Source organism: Anabrus simplex, chromosome 6 (genome assembly GCF_040414725.1).
Source record: "Anabrus simplex isolate iqAnaSimp1 chromosome 6, ASM4041472v1, whole genome shotgun sequence".
In the NCBI taxonomy this organism is placed as follows: domain Eukaryota; kingdom Metazoa; phylum Arthropoda; class Insecta; order Orthoptera; family Tettigoniidae; genus Anabrus; species Anabrus simplex.
Window position 1 is genome coordinate 70820121 of NC_090270.1, and position 26183 is coordinate 70846303.

General features: G+C 40.6%; 1 protein-coding gene across 2 annotated transcripts in view; it reads right to left on the reverse strand.

Moving 5' to 3' along the window:
• The window catches only part of tty (tweety), an 890597-nt gene that overhangs the window by 58875 nt on the left and 805539 nt on the right, over positions 1-26183 (reverse strand). For both annotated transcript variants that reach the window (XM_067149856.2, XM_067149857.2), the window contains 3 exons: positions 7186-7297; positions 3177-3415; positions 263-358 (listed from right to left, as the gene is read on the reverse strand). In XM_067149856.2, coding sequence (XP_067005957.1) covers positions 263-358; positions 3177-3415; positions 7186-7297 — 447 coding nt within the window. The remainder of the gene's footprint in view (positions 1-262; positions 359-3176; positions 3416-7185; positions 7298-26183) is intronic.

Consider the following 26183-nt stretch of genomic DNA (forward strand, 5'->3'; position numbering starts at 1 on the left):
GGTTACAGAATGAAATTGACAAGAGAACCTGGAGATCCCAGGGGAAACTTGTCCCACCTCTACTTTGTCCTGCACAAATTTCAAGCTTTATCACCGAGATCTGAACGCGGGATGCCATGGTGAAAAGTTAACATCTAACCACTTAAGCTACTGAGGGGTTTGATGTCTAGATCTTGTTTACAAACACAACTGGTATCAAATTGCAATATGCATATCCTGTTTGGTAAGCACTCTCATGAATATAGAAGTTAAATAAACTTACGTGATGAGGGCACAGCGAGAGTGACGAGCTACTCCGAATAGCAGGACCACACAAAACACCAAGAGAATACTGAGAATAGCCATCGTAATGGGCCATCTGGCAGAAAAAAGAAAAAACAGCATTTGGTGAACATATATAGAACTATACAAGAAAAACATAATGAATTCAGAAAGGAAAAAATGATTAAATACTGAATTCCATAAAAATAAATGATAGCACACTGAGGCATAAAAATCACCCCTTTTTTAATGTTTGGCAACCTCCTGCAAGGAAAACATTTTTCAATGGAAATTGCAGTCAATAAAAACATTAAGAACTTTTCAGGAAGAAATCAATTCGGAGGGTGCCAGACTAGAGATTCACCAACTGAGATGAAGAGTGAATAAGATATATCACTTGCTTTCAGAGCCATATGTTCAAATTAAGAGGTAGAGTCTTCAACAGTAGCCAGTCATAGATAACAGGTAAAACATACCACTATACCTGTATCACTGAATTAGGAACTGGGGTGTGATATATAAAAAAACACAATAATATCCCCTCCTTATTAGGGAGTGTTCACAGACCTTGCCTTGAAATCTAAAACATCTTCAGTCAGCTGACTGTGTTTCATGTAGATCTGAAGTTTGGTGCTCATGATGCCAGAAAGACTAAAGACTTTAACCATTTAAAAACTATACAGAATATGCAAAACAAATTTTATCTCCATAAGAGAATCATTATATTTTAACTTCATCTAACTTTAATCTTTAAAAATGGTTTTGTTTTGAAGCAGTTCTCATATAGAATACAAGTTTGGTGTTCATGATACTATTAAGACTTAAGACTTCAAACCAATTTAAAAACTGTATTTGCAAAAATAATTTTAAGTGTTATTGTTGTGGTTTTATGCTAAGTCTTTTAAGGAACTGAAGATGCTTCCACAGGAGACAAAACATGTATTCCACAAAAATAATGCATAATTAAATGTATGATATAAAAGAGTGTTGAATAGATGGATTTTTCACTTGACAATCGAATGACTAATGTGATATCACTCCAGTCACACATTTTGCTGAGTCATGTTAAACATATTGACCCCCATCCATAAGACGTATTCATATCAAAATAGATCATGTTTCTCTCATTTCAGACAGTACAGAACACGTTGTGTACACTTCAAATCTTTGAAGGAGGTTGGAAAGTAATAAAACCCTCTTAGAGCATGACATATTGCAAGTTGTACAGTTATCCAATGCTACAAATTAGCATAGCAGGAGAGGGTACAAATATTTGGGGCTCACTCTATGAAATGATACTTTTTGCATTTCAATATGCAAACATAGATTCAATAATGCATTCCCTAAGTCACATTAATTAACCTTATTAAAATATTCCAGCAAGGAAACAATATTTGCATAGCAGGTGATTTAGTATGCATTCAGGAGTTATTACACAACTCATCATTTATAAATGGTTTGCCACATAAATGGAGTTTGCTTTTGGAATTACATGGCGTGAACTTTGTGCAGCCTTGTTCCCCATTTGCTGCTCATGGTACGTCCATCTCCATGGCTAAATGGTTAGTGTGCTGGCTTTTGATCACAGGGGTCCCAGGTTCGATTCCCGGCAGTGTCGGGTGTTTTAACCATAATTGGTTAATTCCACTGACACGGGGGCTGGGTGTATGCATCGTCTCCATCATCATTTCACCCTTATCATGATGCGCAGGTCTCCTACTGGCGTCACATCAAAAGACCTGCATTGGGCAAGCCGAACTTGTCCTCGAACACTTCCAGCACTAAAAGCCATATGTCATTTCAATCTTTTTTAATTTTTTTGCTCATGGTACACAAGTTAAAAGTCTGGTTTGATCATTCTGTGCATTCTAACAATTAATTTCTTGCAAAATGCATCTCATATCTGCAAAAGACCTTTTTTATTCAGAGGTAGATAAATTTGACACAATTCATACGTAAACTTTCATTCTCCTATGGACATGAGTTTCCATTAAAATTCCGTATGTGCTTTAAATATCGTGTAATGCCTTCAGTGATACTTACAACTCTGTTTGTCCCACCTGAAAGTGGGATAGGTACTGGTAAGTACGTGATTGTAACATTTATTTAACAATTATGCGAGTTATAATGCCAAAGCACTTCAGTTTGAGTCCAATGGCCATGATGATGGATGGTTAGCAATCTTTGTTAATCTATGTGCACCATCTTTGGTTAAGGAAGACCATTATGCAAGTGTATTATTTGTTTCTGTGTCTAGTGTGATGACTGCACATTATGTATTGTGTAGTGTGATGATGATGATGTAGGGAGAGGGTGAAAAATGGCATTGTTGCATAGCCTACTCCTATTGAAGAACACCAAGCAGTCTGCTCAAGACTGAATATCCCTATCTGACAGACAAAATGCCATCAGCAGTGTCATGCTCTCAATCCTCTCACCCTGGATGAGCAGGGACATAAGCATTTGGCATGTGATCTTGTGATTAGGAAATTTTATAAGGGGAAAGCAGTGGGAAACTAGCTCACTCCTGATTTCCCTAGTGTGCCTCTTCAGTCATGCCTAGGCCATTTATGATAGCTCATGGCAGAGCTGTTTAGGATCAAACCAACCTTCGGTCTGATTACTCAACATATTTCTCCTAATCTACGGGCCAACATTCAGGTGGTGAACATTTTTTTCACCGACAGGCCTCGAAGTGGCTAACTATGGTGTCAGACCATAAAGACTACATACCTTCATGACCATAATTCATATAAGAATTATCTCACCATTATTTTGAAAGCATGTGAACAAACAATAGCATAAAGAAACCAAAGGAATAAAGGGTACTGCTACAGTAAAAACTCTCTGACTATAAAAATAATATAATGAAACCAGATGTCATTCATAATAAATCACGATTCTCTCCCACTTACCTTATAGTTTCTGCACTCTGGACAACAGCGATAACACTTCGAACACTAACATCTTGCAGAGGCTTGCTGATTTCTTTTGTGTTGTCCAGTGCTGTTGACATATTTCCCTTCACATTCTGCAAAGCAATGAGCAATAGGCCACGGGCAGTCTGATTGGCTACTGGTTTATCGAAAACATCACCAAGATCCGTCAGCATAGGGTCCACCTGCTGTTGAAGTGTTGTCTCGATAGCATTGGTCTGAAACAAACATGATCATGTTTTTTTTTTTTTTTTTTTTAAGAAGATAGAGAAAATGGGTATTAGATCACTTACCAGATCAGTTCACCATAAATAAAAGTCAATTTTAAATGGCATACTTAGTATATGATGGATGTTCCTGAGATATGGAATATGATTTCGTTAATTTTCTTTCAATTATGAATTGACGAAGTTAACTAAAAATTTACTGTTTATAAATAAAATTGTAGGGGGATCACTATCTGTGCACAACAATTCTTTTATACAGGGTGTATTCATGATGATGTTCCAAACTTTCAGGGATGATGGAGAATGGCAAATGGACCAATTTGAGATAAGGAACTGTAGTCCGAAAACGTTTGGGTGAAAAGTTATTAATAACCCAAGTTGTTTAATGTCCATCCATTCTCAACAGTTCAACCGACACCGGGAATATTCAAATGGGTACAACAGAACTTTGTGCGACGACGACATGCTTGCACTGACATAGGGGGGGGCGCCATTTCAAACATTTGTTGTAAATGGAGCAGCCTATGAAATTTGTGCAGGTAAATGGACTTAAATAAGTAGAATTTTGCTTAACTTTTGACTCGATCATCTCCGGAATGTGGTTCCGTATCTCAAATTAATCCATTTGCCGTCCTCGATCATCCCTGAAAGTTTGTATCATCATCACGGATACACCCTGTATTTACCAGTTTCAGGTCAACTCAAGACCACATCAACGCCTTTTACATTTGTTTGTTTGTTTGTTTGTTTGTTTGTTTGTTTGTTTGTTTGTCTGTTTGTTTGTCCTACCAACATGGGGAAACTGCAAAATATATTTTGACCAAATTTCATATTCATAGTTAACCCATTCAGGAGTAGGTTTTAAGATACAAAATCACTCAATGGAATAGACAGTTCAACAGAAAGAAAGAAAATAAAGTTGGTTTTTTTTAATATCATTTTTCTGTAAAACTGATGAGCTATTTGTGAATATGTCAATTAATTTAAAACTATTTTTGTCTGGTTAACTTTTATTATTTTTTACCCTTGAAATAACAAAGTACATTAATGATTTCTGAGGGGCTTATTTTCTGCCACGAGCAACTAACTCTCTCGCATCTTGGTGCTGAATCAGCCAGTTAGCAAAGCTGCTGTCTGCCAGCAACTATTCACGTGCCATCACAGGTGACACATGTTATGTTGGTCATCGTAAGAGCCCAGATTTTTCTGCAATATCAACCTACAAAATATGTACATAAACATGTAGTAAACATCAGTGAAATATGTAATATTCATAAAATATGTAATAGTATGAATGCAATTAAAGGGAAGAAAGGATATATATTGGACCCCACAGTAAGATTTGGAACACACTCCGACCAACCAGACGAAGTGGACCGAGAAAAGAAGTCTATCTACCAGCCTACAGTGCAGTATTATAAGAATAAATACGAACTGGATGACATAGAAGTGAGGGGTCTCATGATCAGTGCGAGAGGGACAGTCCCTAAGAAGACGATAGAACTGATGAAGACCTTTAATATCAGTACCAAGGAGTTCACCGACTGGGGGTTGAAAGCACTCAGAGATTGTTTTTTGATACTCCGACACCACTTATATTCGCCAGACTGACACATAATTTACTTTTTTATTTTTGAATGAAATTGTTTGTGTATTCTTTGTCTTTGGCAGCCTCCGAGTGGAGCAAGATTTTGAAAATAAAAACACAACAAAAATGCTAGCATATTCCTTTTTCTTTTATGGCTTATGGTTATGATATGAGACAATAAAACTGCTTGAAATACTTCCAAATTTTATGACAAGGTCATCGTTGCTGGTTTAGATAATGTAGGCTATATAGTCTATTGCTATCTAATTTTGACAGTATTAAATAATCAAATGAAAACAGAATCAAAATTTTTCAAATACTGTATATAAACATAATGTTATCACTGTAAATCAAGGAATATATCACACAATGTATTGTTGTAGCTAATTTCCAGTTGTCCTCATGCCCTGAAAATGAAACAAATAAATGTTACTAAATAAAGTTAGTATAGAATCTGTCTTTAAATCCCTATTAAATAACACAAATAGTACGGTAACTTATTTTTATCGTGATGCAAAGTGTGTCACCAAGTACTTCTCCATGTTTTCCATTGTCATGTTTTGGCGCTGATCAGATGACATTCTCTTGCAGGCTGAGAAGGAATGTTCAACATCGCAGAAAGTCACCAGTGCATATCTTAAAATATAAAGCTAGCTAGGTGAAATACCGTATCTTCCAATGGCTCTTCTTATTCAGCACAAATGATCTTGAAAACAGATAGAGAGCTTGAATAACCAAAATTTTGTTTCAAGACAGTATGTAGTTTGTTAGAAACTCCTGACCAGTGAAAGGCACCTAGCCATATCAGATTCTGAGAAAGGATTAGTGATGTATGCATTCAAAGCACTCGGACCTACTGTATTTCACAGACAGAGGGTTAGAAATCCCAGTTTGAAAGACTCTTTAAAGTCAAGTTAAGCAATTGAAATATATTTTATACGAGATGCAATCTGCGAGCCTCCGTGGTTCAGGCGCCAGAACACTGGCCTCTCACTGCTGGGTTCCGTGGTTCCAATCCCGGTCATTCCAAGCAAGATTTGTGCTGGACAAAGCGAGGCAGGACAGGTTTTTCTCCGGGTACTCCAGTTTTCCCTGTCATATTTCATTCCAGCAACACTCTCCTACATCATTTTATTTCATCTGTCAGTCATTAACATTTGCTCCAGAGGAGTGCGACAGGCTTCGACAGCCGACACAATTCCTATCCTCGCCGCTAGATGGGGGCGTCATTCATTCCATTCCCGACCCGGTCGAAATACTGGAAGCAGTCTGTGGATTTTCATGAGAAGAAATTTGCCGATTATTTTACTATAGTCTGAAAATTAAAGAAGCTGACAATTCTTTTTAAATAATTACCTAAATACGAACGAAAATGTTACATTCTTCACATAATATGTAAAAATATGAAATATTACTAAGGATATCTAAAAATATGCCAAATGAAACATAGATATCACCATATCAGAATCATAATTTGTCAACATTTCTCATTTTCAGTAATCTATAAGTAAAGGAATGGAATATGTAATTAGTTAATTACATAAGAATAAGTCATGAGACAGTCTGGAGCGAGTCAGTTGGTAATGAGCATCCGGCGATCAGGAGTGCGTTGGCGAGGAGCAAGACCCTGTATAAATAATGGATGCCATGCAAGTTAAGTTGCGAAGCGAACTGCTCCAGAGATGCACTGTGCTGTGAGAGGCCGTGTTTGAGAGCAGGAATTTTACAGGCCACGGCCGCTTCCTTCCCATTCCTAGCCCTCTCCAATTCCATCGTCGCCGTAAGACCTATCCGTGTCGGCGCGACATAAAGCAACTTGTGTATTATCTTTAGGAATAATAATAATACAGTAATTTCTTGAGACTATCCCAGCTGGATGGCGCCCTACTTATGCAGGCTCTTTAGTGAGCACATCTGCTATGTATGAGAAACTGTGTGTTATTGAGGTAGAGGATAGTGTGTTCTGTGCGAAGTGTAGGGATGTTGGACACAAGAGATAACATGAAATCCCAAGCCACAGGAGTTAACTGTTTATGATTAAAATCCCATGACCCAGCCAGGAATCGAACACGGGGCTCCAAGGCCCAAAATCCAAGACAATGACTTCTGAACTATGGAGCCAGATATCTTCAGGGATTATGAAAAATATAAAAAGTATCAAAATATGACTCACCTGGTTTTTAACACTAGTTATGATGTCATCAATACCCTGCGTCGCCGTAATGAATTGGACCAGGCCGTTGTGAACATCGTCGTTGCCGTATAGTCCTACGCCCACCGCCGCACTGGAAAAGAAAATAATTATTGCAATGAATCTCTTCTCTCTATGACTGATGAGCGGATTGTAATAATAATAATAATAATAATAATAATAATAATAATAATAATAATAATAATAATAACACAATTACAAAATTTACTAGGATAGAAGTATCATCACTGATAAAACTATTACCTGCAATAGACCAGATATGACTTTTGTAGATAAAAACAAGAAAATCTGCTTCATGATTGACATAGCATGCCCTAATACAACCTTCAATCAACACATACAGAGAAGATTTCCAAATACACAGATCTGACCACAGAGATAAAAACCATGTGGAAACTCAACAATGTTATCATAATTCCAGTAGTGATTGGATGTAATGGTATTATACCAAGGACACTACACAGGAGCATTGGAGCTCTTAATCTCCACCCTCTCACTTACAGAGAATTACAAAAAGCAACAATCCTGGCCACTTGCCATATAGCAAGAAAGTTCATTGGCATGAACCATCCACCATACACAGAGGACTAATGAAAATCGTCCACTAATAATTTTGACCGGTTTTTTTTTTTTTTTTTTTTTTTTTTTGCTAGTTGTTTTACGTCGCACCGACACAGATAGGTCTTACCGCGACGATGGGACAGGAAAGGGCTAGGAGTGGGAAGGAAGCGACCGTGGCCTTAATTAAGGTACAGCCTGGTGTGAAAATGGGAAACCACAGAAAACCATTTTCAGGGCTGCCGACAGTGGGGTTCGAACCTACTATCTCCCGAATACTGGATACTGGCCGTACTTAAGCGACTGCAGCTATCGAGCTCGGTATTTTGACCGTTTACTGTATATTTATAGTAAATATCTCATAAATATCTGTCAAGTCTATTTGTCAACAATGTTAAGTATATACCGACATGTATGAAGCATATGTACGTATGTACTAAATAGTGCTTCTTTCATGTACATTGTACCAAAGAAGCTCATAAAACCAATTATAAAATTGTGAATTATATATAATAATAATAATAATAATAATAATAATAATAATAATAATAATAATAATAATAATAATAAAATATGGCCTCCGGAAAGGCCCTGGTGCAGGTCTTTCGTGTTGACGCCGTTGGACGACCTGTGCGCCTGTGAAGATGACAACTTCCCATTCCCCGAGCCAGAGGTAAACCAATAAGGTTTAAATCCTCAACCCGCCCGAGAATCAAACATATAACTCCCTGGGTCAAAGACAGGCATAATAACAAGTTAGCCATGGAGTCGGGCAGTGAGTGAACGACGTTTGTTTTAAGAAGTAGTAGCCTACAATGATAGTCTATAACCATACCAATCAGACGAGTAAGTGAGAGGTCCGACTCTCTGAAGAGTAAGACTACCGTTTAAAGAAAAGGTAGAAATACGAAGGGCATGAAAATGAAAGGCTTCTAAGTCTTGCAAACCTAATATCATAGAATTTGGAAGTAAACAAGAACTGACCACGGAACGCTGCAAAGGAAAGCTGAAAGTGAGGAGCTTGGCAAGTTTTGATGATAGGAGAGGACATACAATAGACTAAGCGTATTGACATAAGTTCAAAAATATTTCCATATTTATTACGGCACTGAACACAGAATTTTAACATAAGTGTTTGCACATTTTGACAACGATGTTAAACATTTATAAAATATTGAAATTATATACGTACAATAAAAATAATTTGATGGAATCTGATCATGGTTTTTCAAGAACGAGAATCAAAAGCATAACTCCCTGGGTCAAAGACAGGCATAATGACCAATCTACAATCATTTGCAAATAATAAACCCCCAAAATCCATGGCATTACGGCCCTTGAAGGGCCTTGGCCTACCAAGCGACCGTTGCTCAGCCCGAAGGCCTGCAGATTACGAGGTGTCATGTGGTCAGCACGATGAATCCCCTCGGCCGTTATTCTTGGCTTTCGAGACCGGGGCCGCCATCTCACCGTCAGATAGCTCCTCATTTCTAATCACATAGGCTGAGTGGACCTCGAACCAGCCCTCAGGTCCAGGTAAAAATCCCTGATCTGGCCGGGAATCGAACCCGGGTCCTCCGGGTAAGAGGCAGGCACGCTCCCCCTACACCACGGGGCCGGCATTTGCAAATTATTATTATTATTAATAATAATAAGAAGAACAATTGTACCAGGGGTACACCTCCCCGGCTATTTAAAACTGTGCACCTTCTCCACCATGCCCATCTCTGATAGCTGAGAACTTTTAAGACCTTCCAAAACGTTCTTCTCCGATGGTTAGATGGCTTTAGCATCTACTTTCTAGCGATCCCTGCTGGGCTCAACCCAATTACTTTAAGAAGAAATGTAATTTGTTGTAGATGGTAAACTTATTTTTCTGGTTATTGTTCTTTGTGTGTGCCGAAGTTGTCTATATCTCACCTGGTTCCTCCTCTAATGTACTCTGCCTATCACATACCTGTAAACAAGCCTCTAACCTATCAGAACTAGGGGAGTATATGCAGATTTAGCCTATTGGTACTGTGGATTCTAATATAGTCTAGAACTTTCCCCTATGGAGCTATTTACGGAGAGTGCTTTAGGGCCGTCTGGTCTGATTTGCTCCGGTGATTGACAGTGCGACTTGACGGAGCCTCGAGGGGGTTAGGAGGAAGAAGGCGGCAGGCTTAAAGAAGATCCAGCGTAGGCAGGTAATGGCAGAATTTACTTAAATATGTGATTGGGCCGGCGTGTGTTTCAAGGTGAAGATTTCAGCAGTTTTCCTTAAAATCTAATCGGCAATGTTTTCATTTTTACTGAAATGTAGGACCTTCTGCGCAGCCTTCGGACTCTATTTATATTCCCTACTGCGATAACATTTAATGCAACAGAGCACGAGTGGTAACCCTCGGAACTCTCCCCTTCTACTTTTGAGCTGGGTGACTAAAATTTTTAACCTTTCTGGAAATTTGAATCGGCCTTTAAACCTTCCCCTCGTACCACAGGATTAGCCTTTGTGTCCTTGGGTCTTAAGCCGGCTTAGATTCTTGTCTTTCCCAGAACAATCTTCTAAGGTGTGCTGGTATTTCACCTCCTTGCCTTTTGTAAGTGGCCTGTTTTGTTGTAACCTTTTCTTTTCCTGCTTAAGGCCTAGTAGAATGGGTAATATGCCCCTGTATATTCTTTATGGTTTTGGGGGTAACCGTGTCTACGCTTGGGTTTCCTTGAGGAACAGTACTTAACCTGGTTGTGAAATTTTGTAATTGATAAGCCCACCATGGGGCAAGCTGTGTATGGACACTATGAAGTGGGGTCACCCAATTGGTTAATGGTATGATCAAGAATGTAACAAATGACACTTCTCTTTATTGAGGCTACCCTCTATGTAGCCTATTTGGAGCTCAGACTATTATGTGTACCTGTTAGAAGCAATGGTGCTCTTACAAATGTTATACCTGTTAGGAGCAATTATGCCTCTTTTACATGTAAGTTAATAACTGGGAGATTCCCCCAATTAAACGTGTACCTGATTGAGGACTTCTAAGTCCAATTGTATGGTTGGAGCTTACGAGCTCTTTGTTTAATGTGTATATTCAAGAAACATTTCAACTGCGTCTTGTTTAAATCTTTCAAATACTCCATTTGGGTTATAAGAGAGGAAAGAAATAAAATTTTGATTGCTGCCTGGGAGACTGACTACCTCGGATCGAGTAAGGGTATTTCAGTCGCCTTGACAAAGAATACTGTAAATTATTTGAAACGTCGGCAAAATGTACGTGATGTGCAGAAAACAACAACACGGTTCAACCCGGAAAATAAACTAAATAATTCTACACACCGTGGAAGCTTCACCTCTATTAAGTAATCCCTTGTCCAGCCATTAACCCCATGCGCTTCCTTACCTCTACGTTCGACGATAAATCTCCGTACCTATCAATAATAATATTATTACTATTAATACCCACCATGGAGTTATTTTGTTGTACAACTCGACGTGCAGTTACATCAATAGCAGATAGTCAAATGGGTATGATTAATTATACTATTAATAACTAATACAAATTTAATTACTTTGATTAATTGAAATTTAATTACAACAGGTAAAAGCAATATATTGTCAAGTTATATAAATAAAGGGATTAATTGTAAGATTATAATCCGGTATTCAAACAATTAATAACTTGTAATTCACATAAGCTTTTGAACATGTGAGATACGATGACCATTCAGCCTGGGTGACAACTTTCTATAGGACTGAGCATTGAACTAAAATGTGACCCGCTTCTCGCAAAACCGGGCGAGTTGGCCGTACGGTTAGGAGCGCGCAGCTGTGAGCTTCCATCCGGGAGATAGTGGGTTCGAATCCCACTGTCGGCAGCTGTGAAGATCGTTTTCCGTGGTTTCCCATTTTCACACCAGGCAAATGCTGGGGCTGTACATTAATTAAGGCCACGGCCGCTTCCTTCCCATTCCTAGGCCTTTCCTATCCCATAGTCGCCATAAGACCTATCTGTGTCGGTGCGACGTAAAGCAAAATAATAATAATTTAAAAAAAAAGCTTTTCGCAAAAGGGACCGAAAGATGGCAATAGAAATTGTACAGCAGAGCTGAACCAACTACACGTTTTCAATTTCTCCCCTGAAGAGGGAGGCGGGCCTCTTAGACGGTGACGCCGTCTCTAAAGCCAGGATATTTGTTTTAAGGTCAAGGAGATGTTCGAAGAAGGTGACGGGGTTGGCGGCCGTGGGCTATTCTAGGAACTGTCCCGGTATTCACCTTAGTGCAGGAGCATGGAAAACCACGAAAACCATTCTCAGGAAAGCCGACTCTGGAGACGAGCCCCTCTCAGTCCCCCGAAAACAGAGGCGCAGAGCCACGGTAGAACCGTGACCACCCCTCTTCGGCTCGGTTGGTCAGTCGGAGTGCAGAGCTGTCGGACCACGGACCAGCCGTGGGCACTTGTGGGCCGAGACCCACTCTGCATCCGCCGACCAGCTGAACAAAAGTGCCGGGGGTGTAAAAATTGCACCCGAGCGAGTTGGCCGTGTGGTTAGAGGCACACAGCTGTCGGCTTGCATTCGGGAAATAGTGGGTTCGAAACCCTCTCTCGACGATCCTGAACAGGGTTTTCCGTGGTTTCCCATTTTCACACCAGCTGGGGTTGTACCTTAATTAAGGCCATGGCTGCTTCCTTCCCACAACTAGTCCTTTCCTATCCCATCGTCGCCATAAGACCTTTCTGTGCCGGTGCGACGTAAAACAACTTGTAAAAATATAAAAAATAAAAATTAGGTACATTTATATGGTTTGACTTCTTCCGCTACCTATGGGTCTTCTTAACGAAATAAGTTTCGCAGCAGTTGAAGTGTTCGCCACTCGATGTCATGAAAACGTTGTACAATTGGTAAGAAATTTAGTGAAAGACGCAATTGTCCTTTCCTCAAAATACAGTTTCCTTAAGAGCAACAGTAAATAACTAATTATCTTCTGAAGTATTGCACCTACTGTAGAAGCATCAACTCTTTAAGGGATTGCTCAGTTCTTATACCAATTATTTTAGAGAAAAAAAAAAAAAAAACCGAGGTCGATAGCTGCAGTCATTAAGTGCGGCCAGTTTTCAGTATTTGGGAGATAGTGGGCTGTACCTTAATTAAGGCACTTTCCTGTCGCAACGTCGCCATGTGACCTATCTACGTCGGTGCGACGTAAAGCAACTTGTTAAAAACACACACTTACAAATTTCAAAAATCTAAAATCTGACTTTACCCTTTTCACGCAACGTGTCACAAACACTGTCATTTTAGTCTCCACGGAGTTGACTGTGGAGAAATTTTATTCGCATAATTATTTATCTGCTGATAACACGAAAGTGAACTAACAAACTACTGTTATCTCTAAAACGACAATGGATTTCCTGTAGCCGGAGAGCTGTTGTGTATACATCCAGCAGTCCGAGCTGATAACACCAGCACTATCAGTCCTAACTTTGTTGGGAACGGTTTACGTCTACCTTAATCACCTCCAAGCGACATTTTAAGATGAAGTTTGGCCATCCGCTTTAGCTAGCCGTGTGGGAATGACCTAGTTGTGTGTATGGTCAAGGTATCGATCGTCTGATCGTGGTACTTCTCATGAAGCAAACATTTCAAGACGTTCATGAACACATGACAAATTCTGACATTTGTAATACTCAAGGTCTGACTGCAAAGCGACCCACAATACGCCACCACCTTCGAACGTTAATTAAGAAGAACTTTACATTCCTGCCAGGCTTATAACTAAGATAAGATCAGATGGGGACGCCATTGGATCCCCTGTTTTACTTATAACAACATAAAACAAGGTCAACTAATTATTATCCTCAAATGTAGTCAATATGGTCACTTTCAATGGTACTGAACTTCACAGTACTAGATAATCTAAACGCGGCACTGAATTGTGTAATAATAATAATAATAATAATAATAATAATAATAATAATAATAATAATAATAATAATAATAATAATAACAGCTTTACGTCTGACTACTTTTACGGTTTTCGGAGACGCCGAAGTGCCGCAATTTAGTCCCGCAGGAGTTCTTTTACGTTCCAGTAAATCTGCCGATACGAGGGCAACGTAGTTGAGCACCTTCAAATACCACCGGCCTGAACCAGGATCGAACCTGCCACGTTGGGATCAGAAGGCCAGCGCCTGAACCGTCTGAGCCACTCAGTGCGGCTATGTGAAAGTGGCATGTATTTAAAAACTCATTAACAGGCTTACATGATTTCATTTCAACTCTAGGACAGAAGTACATATGGCAACAGTTATGAGAATTTTCCCCAGAAGATTTCTGTGGTGCTTCGCAGTAGCGTAGCCAGGATCGACCGATTGGGGGAGGGGTTATAGTTACAACATGATGTTAATTAATTAATAATTAATTAATTAATTAATTTCGTGTGGCCATTTCCAGCCGAGTGCAGCCCTTGTAAGGCAGACCCTCCGATGAGGGCGGACGCATCTGCCATGTGTAGGTAACTGCGTGTTATTGTGGTGGAGGACAGTGTTATGTGTGGAGTGCGAGTTGCAGGGATGCTGTGGACAGCATAAAGAACCACACAAACACTGGAATATTAACCAATAAAGGTTAAAATCCCCGATCCAGCCGGGAATCGAACCAGGGACCCTTTGAACCGAAGGCCAGTACGATGACTGTTCAGCCAACGAGTCGAACAATAGAACAGAATGAAGGTGCTTGTGCGTGTATGGTGCGTGCATGCACGAGTGTCAAAGACACTGATACAAGTAAATTATGTTGATATTCAGATTACAGTACCATTGCTTTACAAATCTTACATTAAAATACAGAACAAGAAAAATAGTTTTACAGCGAATGGTATGTCCACATTACGAGTACAAACTAAAATCCAACTTTCGAGGCTTCTTAGAAAACAGATTCAAGAGACGTGTTGGATTTACAATTATGTCTCTGTTAATGTTCAAAACAGCCAACACTTAGGGTCAACTTTCACTTGTTTTTGTCAGTTTCTTTTTATTTTATTTTATAAAAATTCCAGGGGAGGGGGTTCTAACCCCCAGTAACCCCTTCCCCTCTTGGCTACGCCCCTGGTGCTTCCTACATCATAACGTTTCGATTCCTTGGAGTATTGTGTTCATACATACATTTGGAAGCATTACAATAAAAAGAACATTAGAACAGTAATTTTCAATAGTAAGTTTTTAGATATATTTTAACATGTGTTGTAATCATTTTGAGGGTCCATGTATGTATGTATGTATGTATGTATGTATGTATGTATGGTTTATTTATGATAGCTAATGGACAGAATGGTCCTTTCCCGAAACATGTATGTGTAGACAACTTCGTTTGTCATTGTATGTATTAAGTACTGTCATAGTCAATACGGTCCATCTAGGACCAAAAAATGGTTATATTTGTAAATTCTGGCATGACACATTGGAAAACAAAGTGTAATGATGTGTATACAAGTAGGTATGAAAATGGACATGAATTAATGAGACACTTCCAAGCACCCTAGAAACATACAGGTGGTATCAGAGAGTCTACTATCCTCAAGATCCCTACAAAAATCGAAAATTTCCAAGTTCGCGAGGTCCGAGCCGAATGGTTCGAAATTGGGGCTCCGAAGCAAGACAGTATCAAGCACGCAAGTGTAAGCGGGTTTTTTTCAACCTGTGGGAAACATTTTTCCAAAGAGATGACCTGTAATTTTCGTGGACTTAAATACAGTTCTCTGAAATTAATTTTTACCGTCAAACCCTGAGTAAGTGTTGCGGGAACCTTCAAGCATGTTAAGAACGTAAACATACATCAATGATCAATAAAGAGAGATCCACTGAAATGATCCCGATCCGATGATTGGCACTAGGTGGGAGGGGGGTGGCTGCCACAAATACGGTATACAGTAAAACATAATTAATCTTGTTTTAATGGAGGTATTCCAATAAATGTCATCATTAATTAAAATATCCTTGGTGCATGGTATAAGGTACGCTGAAACCAGGTACTTAGGAGTAAAACATGTGTATTCAATTTTCCGTTCAGCCCAAACAGAAGAATATAGTGTACACAGGTAAGTAGGTTAGTACGAAGAAACACGCGAAGCAAGTGAATTATCTCAGTACAGGCAATACAGGAGTGGTGGGCGAAGGCTTCGTAAACTTATGCATGATAGCTCAATGCCTAGCCGTCCTTCATCATTGATCTGCATTTGGGGCTATTGCCCAACTGGCAGATTCCCAATTAATTGTCTACCTAGTCTGTTCTTAAATAATTTCAAACCATTTCGAAATTTATCGAACATTATTTCATTCTCTAATTCCTCTTCCTCTTTGCTCTCAGGATGGCACTAATTTTTTTGTACAGGCTGAGTGAACCTTATGGTCACGTGCCCTCTCCAGAGGTTTCTACATTTTTCCGCCTTCCTGATGGGGAAACGAACCAACGTCTCTAAGGTGAATCGAACACTCCGTTTCTGCCTCGGCTTCTAAGAAACATGCCAATATGCACATTTTCATTCCGTATTGCGATCTGTACCTACATTATATTATATCCTATACTGTAATTTAATTGTCTTAAAACATTATCTTTTCCATGTGACTTTCCTGGAATGACATCATACCACTGTAATAAAGCAAATATTTTGTTGCTAGTAAGTGGGCTTGGCAGACTGATATGTAATAGCAAATTCTGGCTCGGTGAGGAAAGCAACGGGAAACTACCTCACTTCTCATTTCTCTAGTACGCCTCATCAGTGATGCCTAGGCCATCTATGACAGCTGATGGCAGAGCTGTTGAGGATCCAACCAGCCTTAGGGCTGAAGACTGAACATACATGCATACACATTAAACATACCACCGGGCGAGTTGGTCGTGCGGTTAGGGACGCGCAGCAGTGAGCTTGCATTCGGGAGAAAGTGGGTTCGAATTCCATCGTCGGCAGCCCTGAATATGGTTTTCCGTGGTTTACCATATTTACATCAGGCACATACCGGGGCTGTACCTTAATTAAGGCCACTGCCACTACCTTCCCAATCCTATTCCTTTCCCATCCTTCCGTCACCGGAAAGCATCGATGTGTTAGTGTGACGTTAAACAACTAGCAAAAAACCTAAAAATAAGCAGAGAACTTGTCACTCGTCGTCCAAGTTTAATATTAAGAGGTAGTTTGTTTTAAGAGCAAGTGGGAAGACAACTTGATAAGTTAGTGTATTTCCACTACAAGGAGTATTTGTCATTTAGCGTACAGTTTTAATTTTTTTTTTCAGGAGTGTACGGCTCAGGTCTTTCCATTCGTCTCCTTCGGGCGACCTGCGCACCTGAGTGTGAGATGATGTAGGGAGAGGGTGAAACCCACTGTCGAATAACATGAAGGGATCTGCTCAAGTCGCAACGTCCCCATCCGAATTATGGCGGAAGAATGATAATCAACAGTCTGCCTTGTGAGGCCAATGTTGACTTCAGTCATATGCCTTCACTCCATATGAACACAGCGGAGAGGTTTTGGGATTGATCCAAAGAAAGGCAGCTCGATTTGTTCCGGGTGATTACCGACAAAAAAGAAGCGTTACGAAAATGTTGCAAAGTTTCGGCTGGGAAGACTTGAAAGAAAGGAGACGAGCTGCTAGACTAAGTGGTATGTTCCGAGCTGTCAGTGGAGAGATTGGGTGGAATAGTATTAGTAGACGAATAAATCTGAGTGGTGAATATTGAGTTTTCACGACCGCATTGTAATCGAAACCGTACGCTAAATGACAAATACTCCTTGTAGTGGAAATACACTAACTTATCAAGTTGTCTTCCCACTTGCTCTTAAAACAAACTACCTCTTAATATTAAACTTGGACGACGAGTGACAAGTTCTCTGCTTATTTTTAGGTTTTTTGCTGGCCATTTTTGTTCTGTACTTAACATCTCTTCAACACGTACTACATGTACGTAACACGACCTAATACGTTGAAAATCTGAGTGGTGTTTTTAAAAATAGGAAAGGTCACAATATGAAGATAAAGTTAGAATTCAAGAGAGTAAATTGGGGCAAATATTCGTTTATATGTAGGGGAGTTAGGGATTGGAATAATTTACCAAGGGAGATATTCAATAAATTTCCAACTTCTTTGCAATCATTTAAGAAAAAGCTAGGAAAACAAACAGATAGGGAATCTGCCACCTGGGAGACTGTCCTAAATGCAGATCAATGCTGATTGATTGAATGAATGAATGAATGAATGAATGAATGAATGAATGAATGAATGAATGAATGCAGGGTTTGTGTCACGCAATCTAGTGATTAGAAATGAAAGTCACTATCTCTCCAACCCTGCCGGCCAACATTCTGATGCTTACCATTTTTCCTGCTAATGGGACTCGAACCGGATAACCATGGTGTAGACTTGACGCCTCAACCATCAAAGTCACCAGTTGGGCTACTACAAGGAATTATGTTCGCGAATCTGTATTGTTGTGTGATTCGGGCGATTTGTATGACTAAACTCCTTCAAAGCGTATCATACGCAAGTATGATAAAATTGCCCACGAACTAACCTCACCGGACAAAAAATTAGTCACGCTAGTGCGCACGCACAGATGGATCGTTAAGCCTGTACAGATGGCGCAGCGAACGAGTCCCGTGCTCAACCGCACGCGCACTCAGGCAGTAGTGATCAGTGAGATAGAGATGGGGAATCTGATTCTTTTAGAAGAACCGATTCATTTGAACCGATTCACTAAAATGATTCGTTCATTTGATTCGTTCATTTAATTCGTTCATTCCAATACCACGTGACGGAGAGCCGAAAGCGAAACCATGGACTCAGATGAACCATTCCGTTATGTTCTTTATTACTGCTACTGCTTTACATGTTTGCAGGTTACAAGAAGCGAAATGTTCAAGTTATAATAATAATAATTGATAGCATATTAACAAGAGTACTATCCTTTTTTTTAGAGGTTACAGTCGAAAAATGCTACACAACTGTCTGACTAATCCTTTCCAAACTTAAGTAGCTACCATTCGAAACTATAGGAGAATCGAATTTGAAATTTACAGTAGATATGAACATTTTGTCGCCTTGTTTCACACGTTAGTTCAGAGAACAAGAACATGAACGGGAACCTTGAGATAAACTTAACCTAACATTTCGCAACGAGCTGGAAGTTGAGTGTATATTAAAGTTCTGAGAAGTGTGTGACTTGAAACTACGTGATAATTTCTTATTTAAAAAATATATTTTTTCCTGTAAGGTTAGGTTAGGAGTATTTGACTTGTGGACCGGACTTTTAGTTCAGGTTAAATAAAAAATAACAGAGTCGTTCTTCACAAGTAGTCATTGATTCAAAAATGGTGGATACCCGATTTGGCGATATGAATCAGAACGAACGAGGAACCAAGGAACGAGTTGCGGCTGCCATCTCTCGATTCAGATTTCGATTCACAAACGAGTCGATTCATTTCGTTCACTGAATCATGATTCAATCGTTCAGTGCAATGATTCGTTCATTCTGAATCACTCGTTCAGAATCTCCCCATCTCTACAGTGAGACATTGATGTTTTAAGTGGGCAGTCTACGTCAACATGGATAGATATAAGGATGTGAAAGTGGCAACAAGGGGCAATCGTATATGGCCGTGCCCATGGCCATACTGTGCGTGAAGTTGTTCGATTTGTTGGTGTTGGTGTTCAACGTATTCACAAGCAGTGGCGTACTACACATGGTCACGAAAAAAGACGTCAGAATTGCGGTCGGAAAAACATCCTGACTGAGAGGGACCGGAGACGTGTTTCACGGCTTGTGAATCAAAATCGCTTCAAACCCGACAGGAACTGCTGCAGTCAGTGAATGAAGATCCATAGCATCCTGTTAGCGAGAGAACATTGCGACGGGAACTGCATGCAGTGAACTTTTGGAGTCGCTCACCTCACACAAGAAGATAAAGTTGCGCGTCTTCAGTGGGCTAGAAATCATCGAATGTGGGCAGTCGCTGACTGGCGGAACGTAATGTGGTCTGACAAATCACGTTTTTGCCTGCATTCCAATGACGCACGCCGTCGAGTGCACCGAAGGGCAAATGAAGCATTTCATCCTGGATGTGTGCGAGGTCAGGTTCAAGCCGGAGGTGGGTCTGTGATGTTTCAGGGGTGTTTTTCTTATCATGGATTGGGCCCGCTCACTGAAGTGACCACTAACATGAACCGGCGTGTTCATTTAAACATTCCGGATGATCAGGTGTTGCCTTTCAGTCAACATGTGCATGATTAGTATGCTATTGCTACCCCGAATTTTCAAGGTGACAACGGCAAAGTTCATCGGGCTGGACGCATATGTGACTGGTTTTATGAACACTCCCCCATCCTATTACATCTCGAATGGCCTGCGAAATCACCGGACTTGAACCCCATTGAATATCTGTGGGACATGTTGGAACAGTGGGTAAAACGCCATCAGCATGCCCGCAATTTGGCTTAACCTGGATGCGTCGTACCTGCACAACCTTGTGGACTCGCTTCCTAACCGAATCCAAGTGGTTATCAAGTCCAGAGGCGGAGTTAAACGGTATTAAATGACGCTTATAATGATTGTTCCAGGAGTGACTGATATTTTCTCCGGTGAGCTTATTTGTGCAAAACCTGACTATACTGATGTGTGGTTTCGATAGAGAGCAGCGTCTTAGGAGGCTGCGTCGGAAGGAAGTGAGGTTATAATCCCGCCACACACATCTCACTTCCAGCTGAGCAATAACTCGCAGGAGTAATGTGTTCATTAGCAGAGCGAAACTTCGTGGAGAGCATCCTAAAGTTAGACAAGTTGGAATGAATTCTCCGCAGGTTGCGGTGAGAAAGCTAAATACTGTGGGTGCGCTCACAGATTAGTAGAGCCGTATAAATATGAAAGGACTAACCGTGCTACCACGCGAAAGCAAAATTGGTTCGGTAAGCACAAGGGAATGGATATGAATTATAAAAATGTTCCTGACAAGATTCTCGATAAACAATCTCAGTTTTCACTTCCATATCATTCCATCTGCTTCTCCTTTGTTAGCCTGTTTCCATGATCTTCGAAGGAGCTCTATCAACTTCCTTTTCGCATATCTCAGTAATTCGCAGGGGTTCCTGATGGTCACAGGGTTCGTCGTCACCTTAAAAAGACCCTGTTCGAGGCATACCTAGATAATTTGAAGTGTGGTCCTAATCTTTGACACAGTTCGGACTTGGGTTAATGGCGCCCTGGACAAGACTTAACTCAGGCGCCCCCACTATCACCATCGTCACCCTCTCCATAATTTGACATGGTGGTGTATGCACATACACAACCCTATAAGAAACAACAACTTTTTAAGTTAAAATTAAACCTCTTTTAAACATTAAGAAAAAATAAAAGCATTCAAGTTTAATTATTTAGTTTTATTTCACTTCATTATTAACGTATTATTTCAATAACCGAAAACAACAGTCATTATACGTTCAAAATATTTAATTAAAAATATTCAATTAGGCTACAGGCATTTTCCTAGAATTCAGTTCAGAAATCTACAGTAGAAGTCTGATAGTCCGGCACGTTCGGGACCGGCCCGGTACCAGATTACCGAAAATGCCGGACCATCGGGTGGAACCTCTTACTAGGATATAGGTTAAGGCGTACATCGAAAACAGCTGTAACACGGCGTTTTGCAGCAACATTTTTTTTAATGACGTAAATGGTCGACGAGCCAATTTAAAATTCATTCAACAAAATATTTCTATTCTCACCTTCCTCCAGCCGTTTGATGATTTCCAGTTTCTGGTTGATGGTCAGAGTTACGTGCTTACGTTTCTCTCCTGATTTTGAACTTGAAGAAGGTTTCGGTTTCGAGAACATTGTCACTGCTTAAATACCAAGAAAACTTCCACAGGGCACTTTGATATGTAGGTCTATGTTCACTACACTACTGTAATACGGATCCTAGATCGCAAGAAAAAATACTGCAGCTAAAAGTGCTCGCAATCAAAACAATGTACTGAAACTGTGTGTTGTGACAGCCAACAATGCAGATTGTGACTAACAATAGCAGACGCGTGGTGGACACTTCCGGGTGGTTTCGAACCGCGCCGTGCGCTTTAACCGTCACAAATGTAAAATAATTAACATAAAAAAATCCTGGAATGGTGCCGGACCTTCGGGCGTTTCGGACTGCTGGATGCCGGACTAATGGAATTCTACTGTATTTAGTTTAATTATGTATCATTACAATAGCTGAAAGAAACAAACAAAATGCTAGTAACACATTTTCATGATATTGTTACGTGCCAGCCCTGCGGTAGCCCCCTTCGGTACTTCTTGGAAGGGACTAGTGAGTCAGCCGGTCGGGGTGCTCCAAGCCGGCCTGGAGAGCATGGCTGGCATGTCCGTGTATTGTTCTCGTCGGCTTGCTTAACTGTGAATTTCTTGGAGATATAACGATAATATTCCGTCTCTGGCCAAATCGCGAATATTCTGGCTCACATCACCAGAGCTATAAAAAGGGAGGCTAGCCGTGGACAGTCAGTGAGAGTTGATTATGATGATGATTGTTGTTTAAAGGGGCCCAACATCTAGGTCATTGGCCATTAATGGTACGAAATGAGACGAAATGGAATGACGAATTAAAAGTCCAAAATCCTCCACTGATCAAAATTCAAAACGTGAGGACGATGGATGGATGGATGGATGGATGGATGGATGGATGGATGGATGGATGGATGGATGGATGGATGGATGGATGGATGGATGGATATATGAATTTAAAACAATCAGTGGATCCGACCCGAAATGTCTCGCATTCACAGAAACTGACGTGAAACAATAGTATTACTGACCAAGGGACTGCGTCTATAGCATAATACAGAATCGATGATGCTTTTAGTCCAAAGGGGTCCAAAATCCAAGTCATCGGCCCATCATAATGGTACTTATCGCTAGGAAAGTAAAACCATGGTATTTGTCACGTTGCGGTACTAATCAAAAGTAGCATAGACTCGCGGCATTCCACACAGTATGGTACTACTCACAGGTAATGAAATTCGCATATGGAATACAGACCTATGGTGTTCCGCACATTGCGTCGCCATTTACATGCAACGCAAACGTATGATGATCATCACATTCGTGTACTAACCACAGGGACTCGCACTATCCCGAGGTGTTCCTCCTATAGTGGGTACTAATCATAAGCAAGCCAGAACCATGGTATCGCTCCTAAAGTGGTACTAATCACAGGTACTGTAGAAGCCGGCAACGCACTCTGCTGCTACTTATCACAAACCTATTTGGTACCTAACGTGCAAGTAAAAGCGACCCATGGTGTTCCCCGCGTGGTGGTACTAATCACAAGTAGTTTCATGGTTCTAATACAATCATCCCTTGGTCGCCCCTTTTAGTCGCCTCTTACGGCAGGTAGGGGAAACCTTGGCTGTATTCTTCGTCTGCGTCCCTCACCCACAGGGGGTTGTGTGTTTAGTCCGCGAGAGGTATTTTACTTCCCTCAAGTCCGCCGGTTAGGACCCGCCTATCCGCCACCTGCGACGCGCCACGTGGGAGTATCACCTCTCCCCCTGCTACGCCAGCGTAGTAGGTTCGTGGTCGATGAGAGTTGGGCTCCGTGGTGGAGTCAGTGTGAGACTCAGTTTGTTGGGGTTCGGTAGCTGGGCTGAAGGCGACAGATGTGTTAGCTGTCGCTACTGTTCCACCGAGGTCTGAACGAGTAGCTGTTGTGCTTGTTACGTGACAGAAGACTGTGAACTGCCTTAGAGTACTGTGCGTGTGTACTGCTGTGGATTGAGGACCACCGTGAGTTAGCGATTGAAGCAGTTACTATGAGTGTGAAGGTAATTGGACCTTTGTTAATATTCGCTGTTGTGAGTATCTTCCTACTGTTGAATACTGTTCGGCTGTTGCTGTTTACTTGTTCACTGCATATGACTGTGTGAATTACGGGACTGTCTCTGCAGTCGAACCAACGAACAGTCATCGTGTGTTGTGTAGACGATTTGTAATAATAGCGTAGTTTTAGTTGTACAGTAAATTTTTAAATATTGTTTTTGTATCCTATATGCCTAGAATCTTTTTATTTGAATCCAATGAGGGAAAGTGAAGAGAGGAAACGTTTAGGCAAATGCATTCCTATTATACATAGACAAACTCGAGAGTACTTTGAACGGGAGAAAGATAATCATGATCCTCTCAGGTCTGTAAATAAAGTGTCAGAACCGCCGCTGAGGTTAGAGTAAGCAAAAAACACTGTAGTTAAAATAGGAAAAGACAAATATCATTGCTGTAAACGAGCGACTGTCGTACTACCACAGTCTAACAGTCGCGAAACTCTGATGATATTTTTCGTCCTAGGCGACTACAGCGCTCCAAGCGGCGAGGTACAGGCAACTTGTTAGCAGACAGCAGGGAACGAATTAACACTACAGTCTAAAATGGTCATAATTTCTGAACCATTCATGCAAATAATGTCCTGACAAGGTTATTGTAATCCTTATGAAATAGTGGAGGAGGTCAAACAATTTATTTCGATGAGGAGTTCGAGGATAATATCGTAATATTTATTTAATCTTAAGGAGTCATTTTCTTTACCGCGGACTATAACATAAAATCGCTTCTAGAGGGCAACCGGTTCGAAATAGGTATATACCATCGTGGTCTTTTTTGTAGAGGTTTCTATGCTCTACAATTCGTACGCTTACACTTGGGGGTCTATCGCTGACGGTTCACGCAGCGTAAGCCAAGAAAGCAAGTTACGGACCGACCGACATCGAATCTGCCAAGTTGGGCGAAGAAGGCCAGCGCTCTACCATGGTCGGTCACTTGCTTTCTTGGCTTACGCTGCCTGAACCGTCAACAATAGACCCCAAATGTGAGCATACGAATTGTAGAGCATAAAAACCTCTACAAAAAAGTCCGCGATGGTATATACCTATTTCGAACCGGTCGCCCTCTAGAAGCGATTTTATGTTATAGTCCGCGGCAGAAAAACATAACTCCTTAAAATGAAATAAATATTTCGATATTATCCTCGAACTCCTCATCGAAATAAATTGTTTGACCTCCTCCGCTCTTTCATAAGGATTACAATAACCTTGTCAGGACATTATTTGCATGAATGGGTGATTTCCGACAAAAGAGTAGCGTTACAAAAATGTTGCAAAGTTTGGGTTGGGAAGAACTGAGAGAAAGAAGAAGAGCTGCTCGACTAAGTGGTATGTTCCGAGCTGTCAGTGGAGAGATGGCGTGGAATGACATTAGTAGACGAATAAGTCTGAGTGGCGTTTATAAAAGTAGGAAAGATCACAATATGAAGATAAAGTTGGAATTCAAGAGGACAAACTGGGACAAATATTCATTTATAGGAAGGGGAGTTAGGGATTGGAATAACTTACCAAGGGAGATGTTCAATAAATTTCCAATTTATTTGAAATCATTTAGGAAAAGGTTAGGAAAGCAACAGATAGGGAATCTGCCACCTGGGCGACTGCCCTAAATGCAGATCAGTATTGATTGATTGATTGATATACATTCTCAGATAGCTTCAATTTTGAGCGTACCATCTGAGAATCCGGGTGGCCGGTCATACTACACTAGTCGTGAATGGCACGCGTTCAGCCCAGAAGGTATGTGTGATGTGCATATAGAAGTTATGACCATTTTAGACTGTAGTGGTAATTCGTTCCCTGTTGTCTGCTAGCAAGTTCCCTCTACCTCGCCGCTAGAGGTGGTAGTGTCGCTCCATCTGTCAAGTGGATGAACCTTCCTCGTATTTGAGCTTCGCGTCTGTATATAGACTGTGGTACTACTACTTCTTGTCCAATATCCTCATTGGATGTCGGCTGTCATCAGAGAGATTTGGTTTTTGTTCTCAGCAACTCGGAGAAGAGTGGGGGTACCGAGCCCATACCATTCTCGTAGATCAGTAGCCAAGATATTCTCCTTCTTCCCCTTTCTCCTTCCTTCAATATTCATCATTTCGAATGAAAAATATGGCTAAAGTACGGGAACTATGTTTATTGACAATGGTAAATATTTGGTCTTGTCGCAAATACTAATCTTAATAATGCATTACATATGTTTATTTTTATATTTCACTTTGAACATCTGCATGAATTCTTTAAAATGCATCTTTAACTTACAGTATTAACTTAGCCGCGAAGAGGCCTTCGTTGAGTAATATGACGTGGCAACATCGAGGAACTAGCTCTCTTAAACGTCAATCCCATTCTAATTCAGCGCGGGAAAATCGTAGGGTTAGGGAGGAAGCAGCCGTGGCCTTAATTAAAGTACATCCCCAGCATTTACCTGGTGTGAACATGGGGAAACGACGGAAAACCATCTTCAAGGCTGCCGACGATGAGAATCGAACTCACCACTTCCCGAATGTAAGCT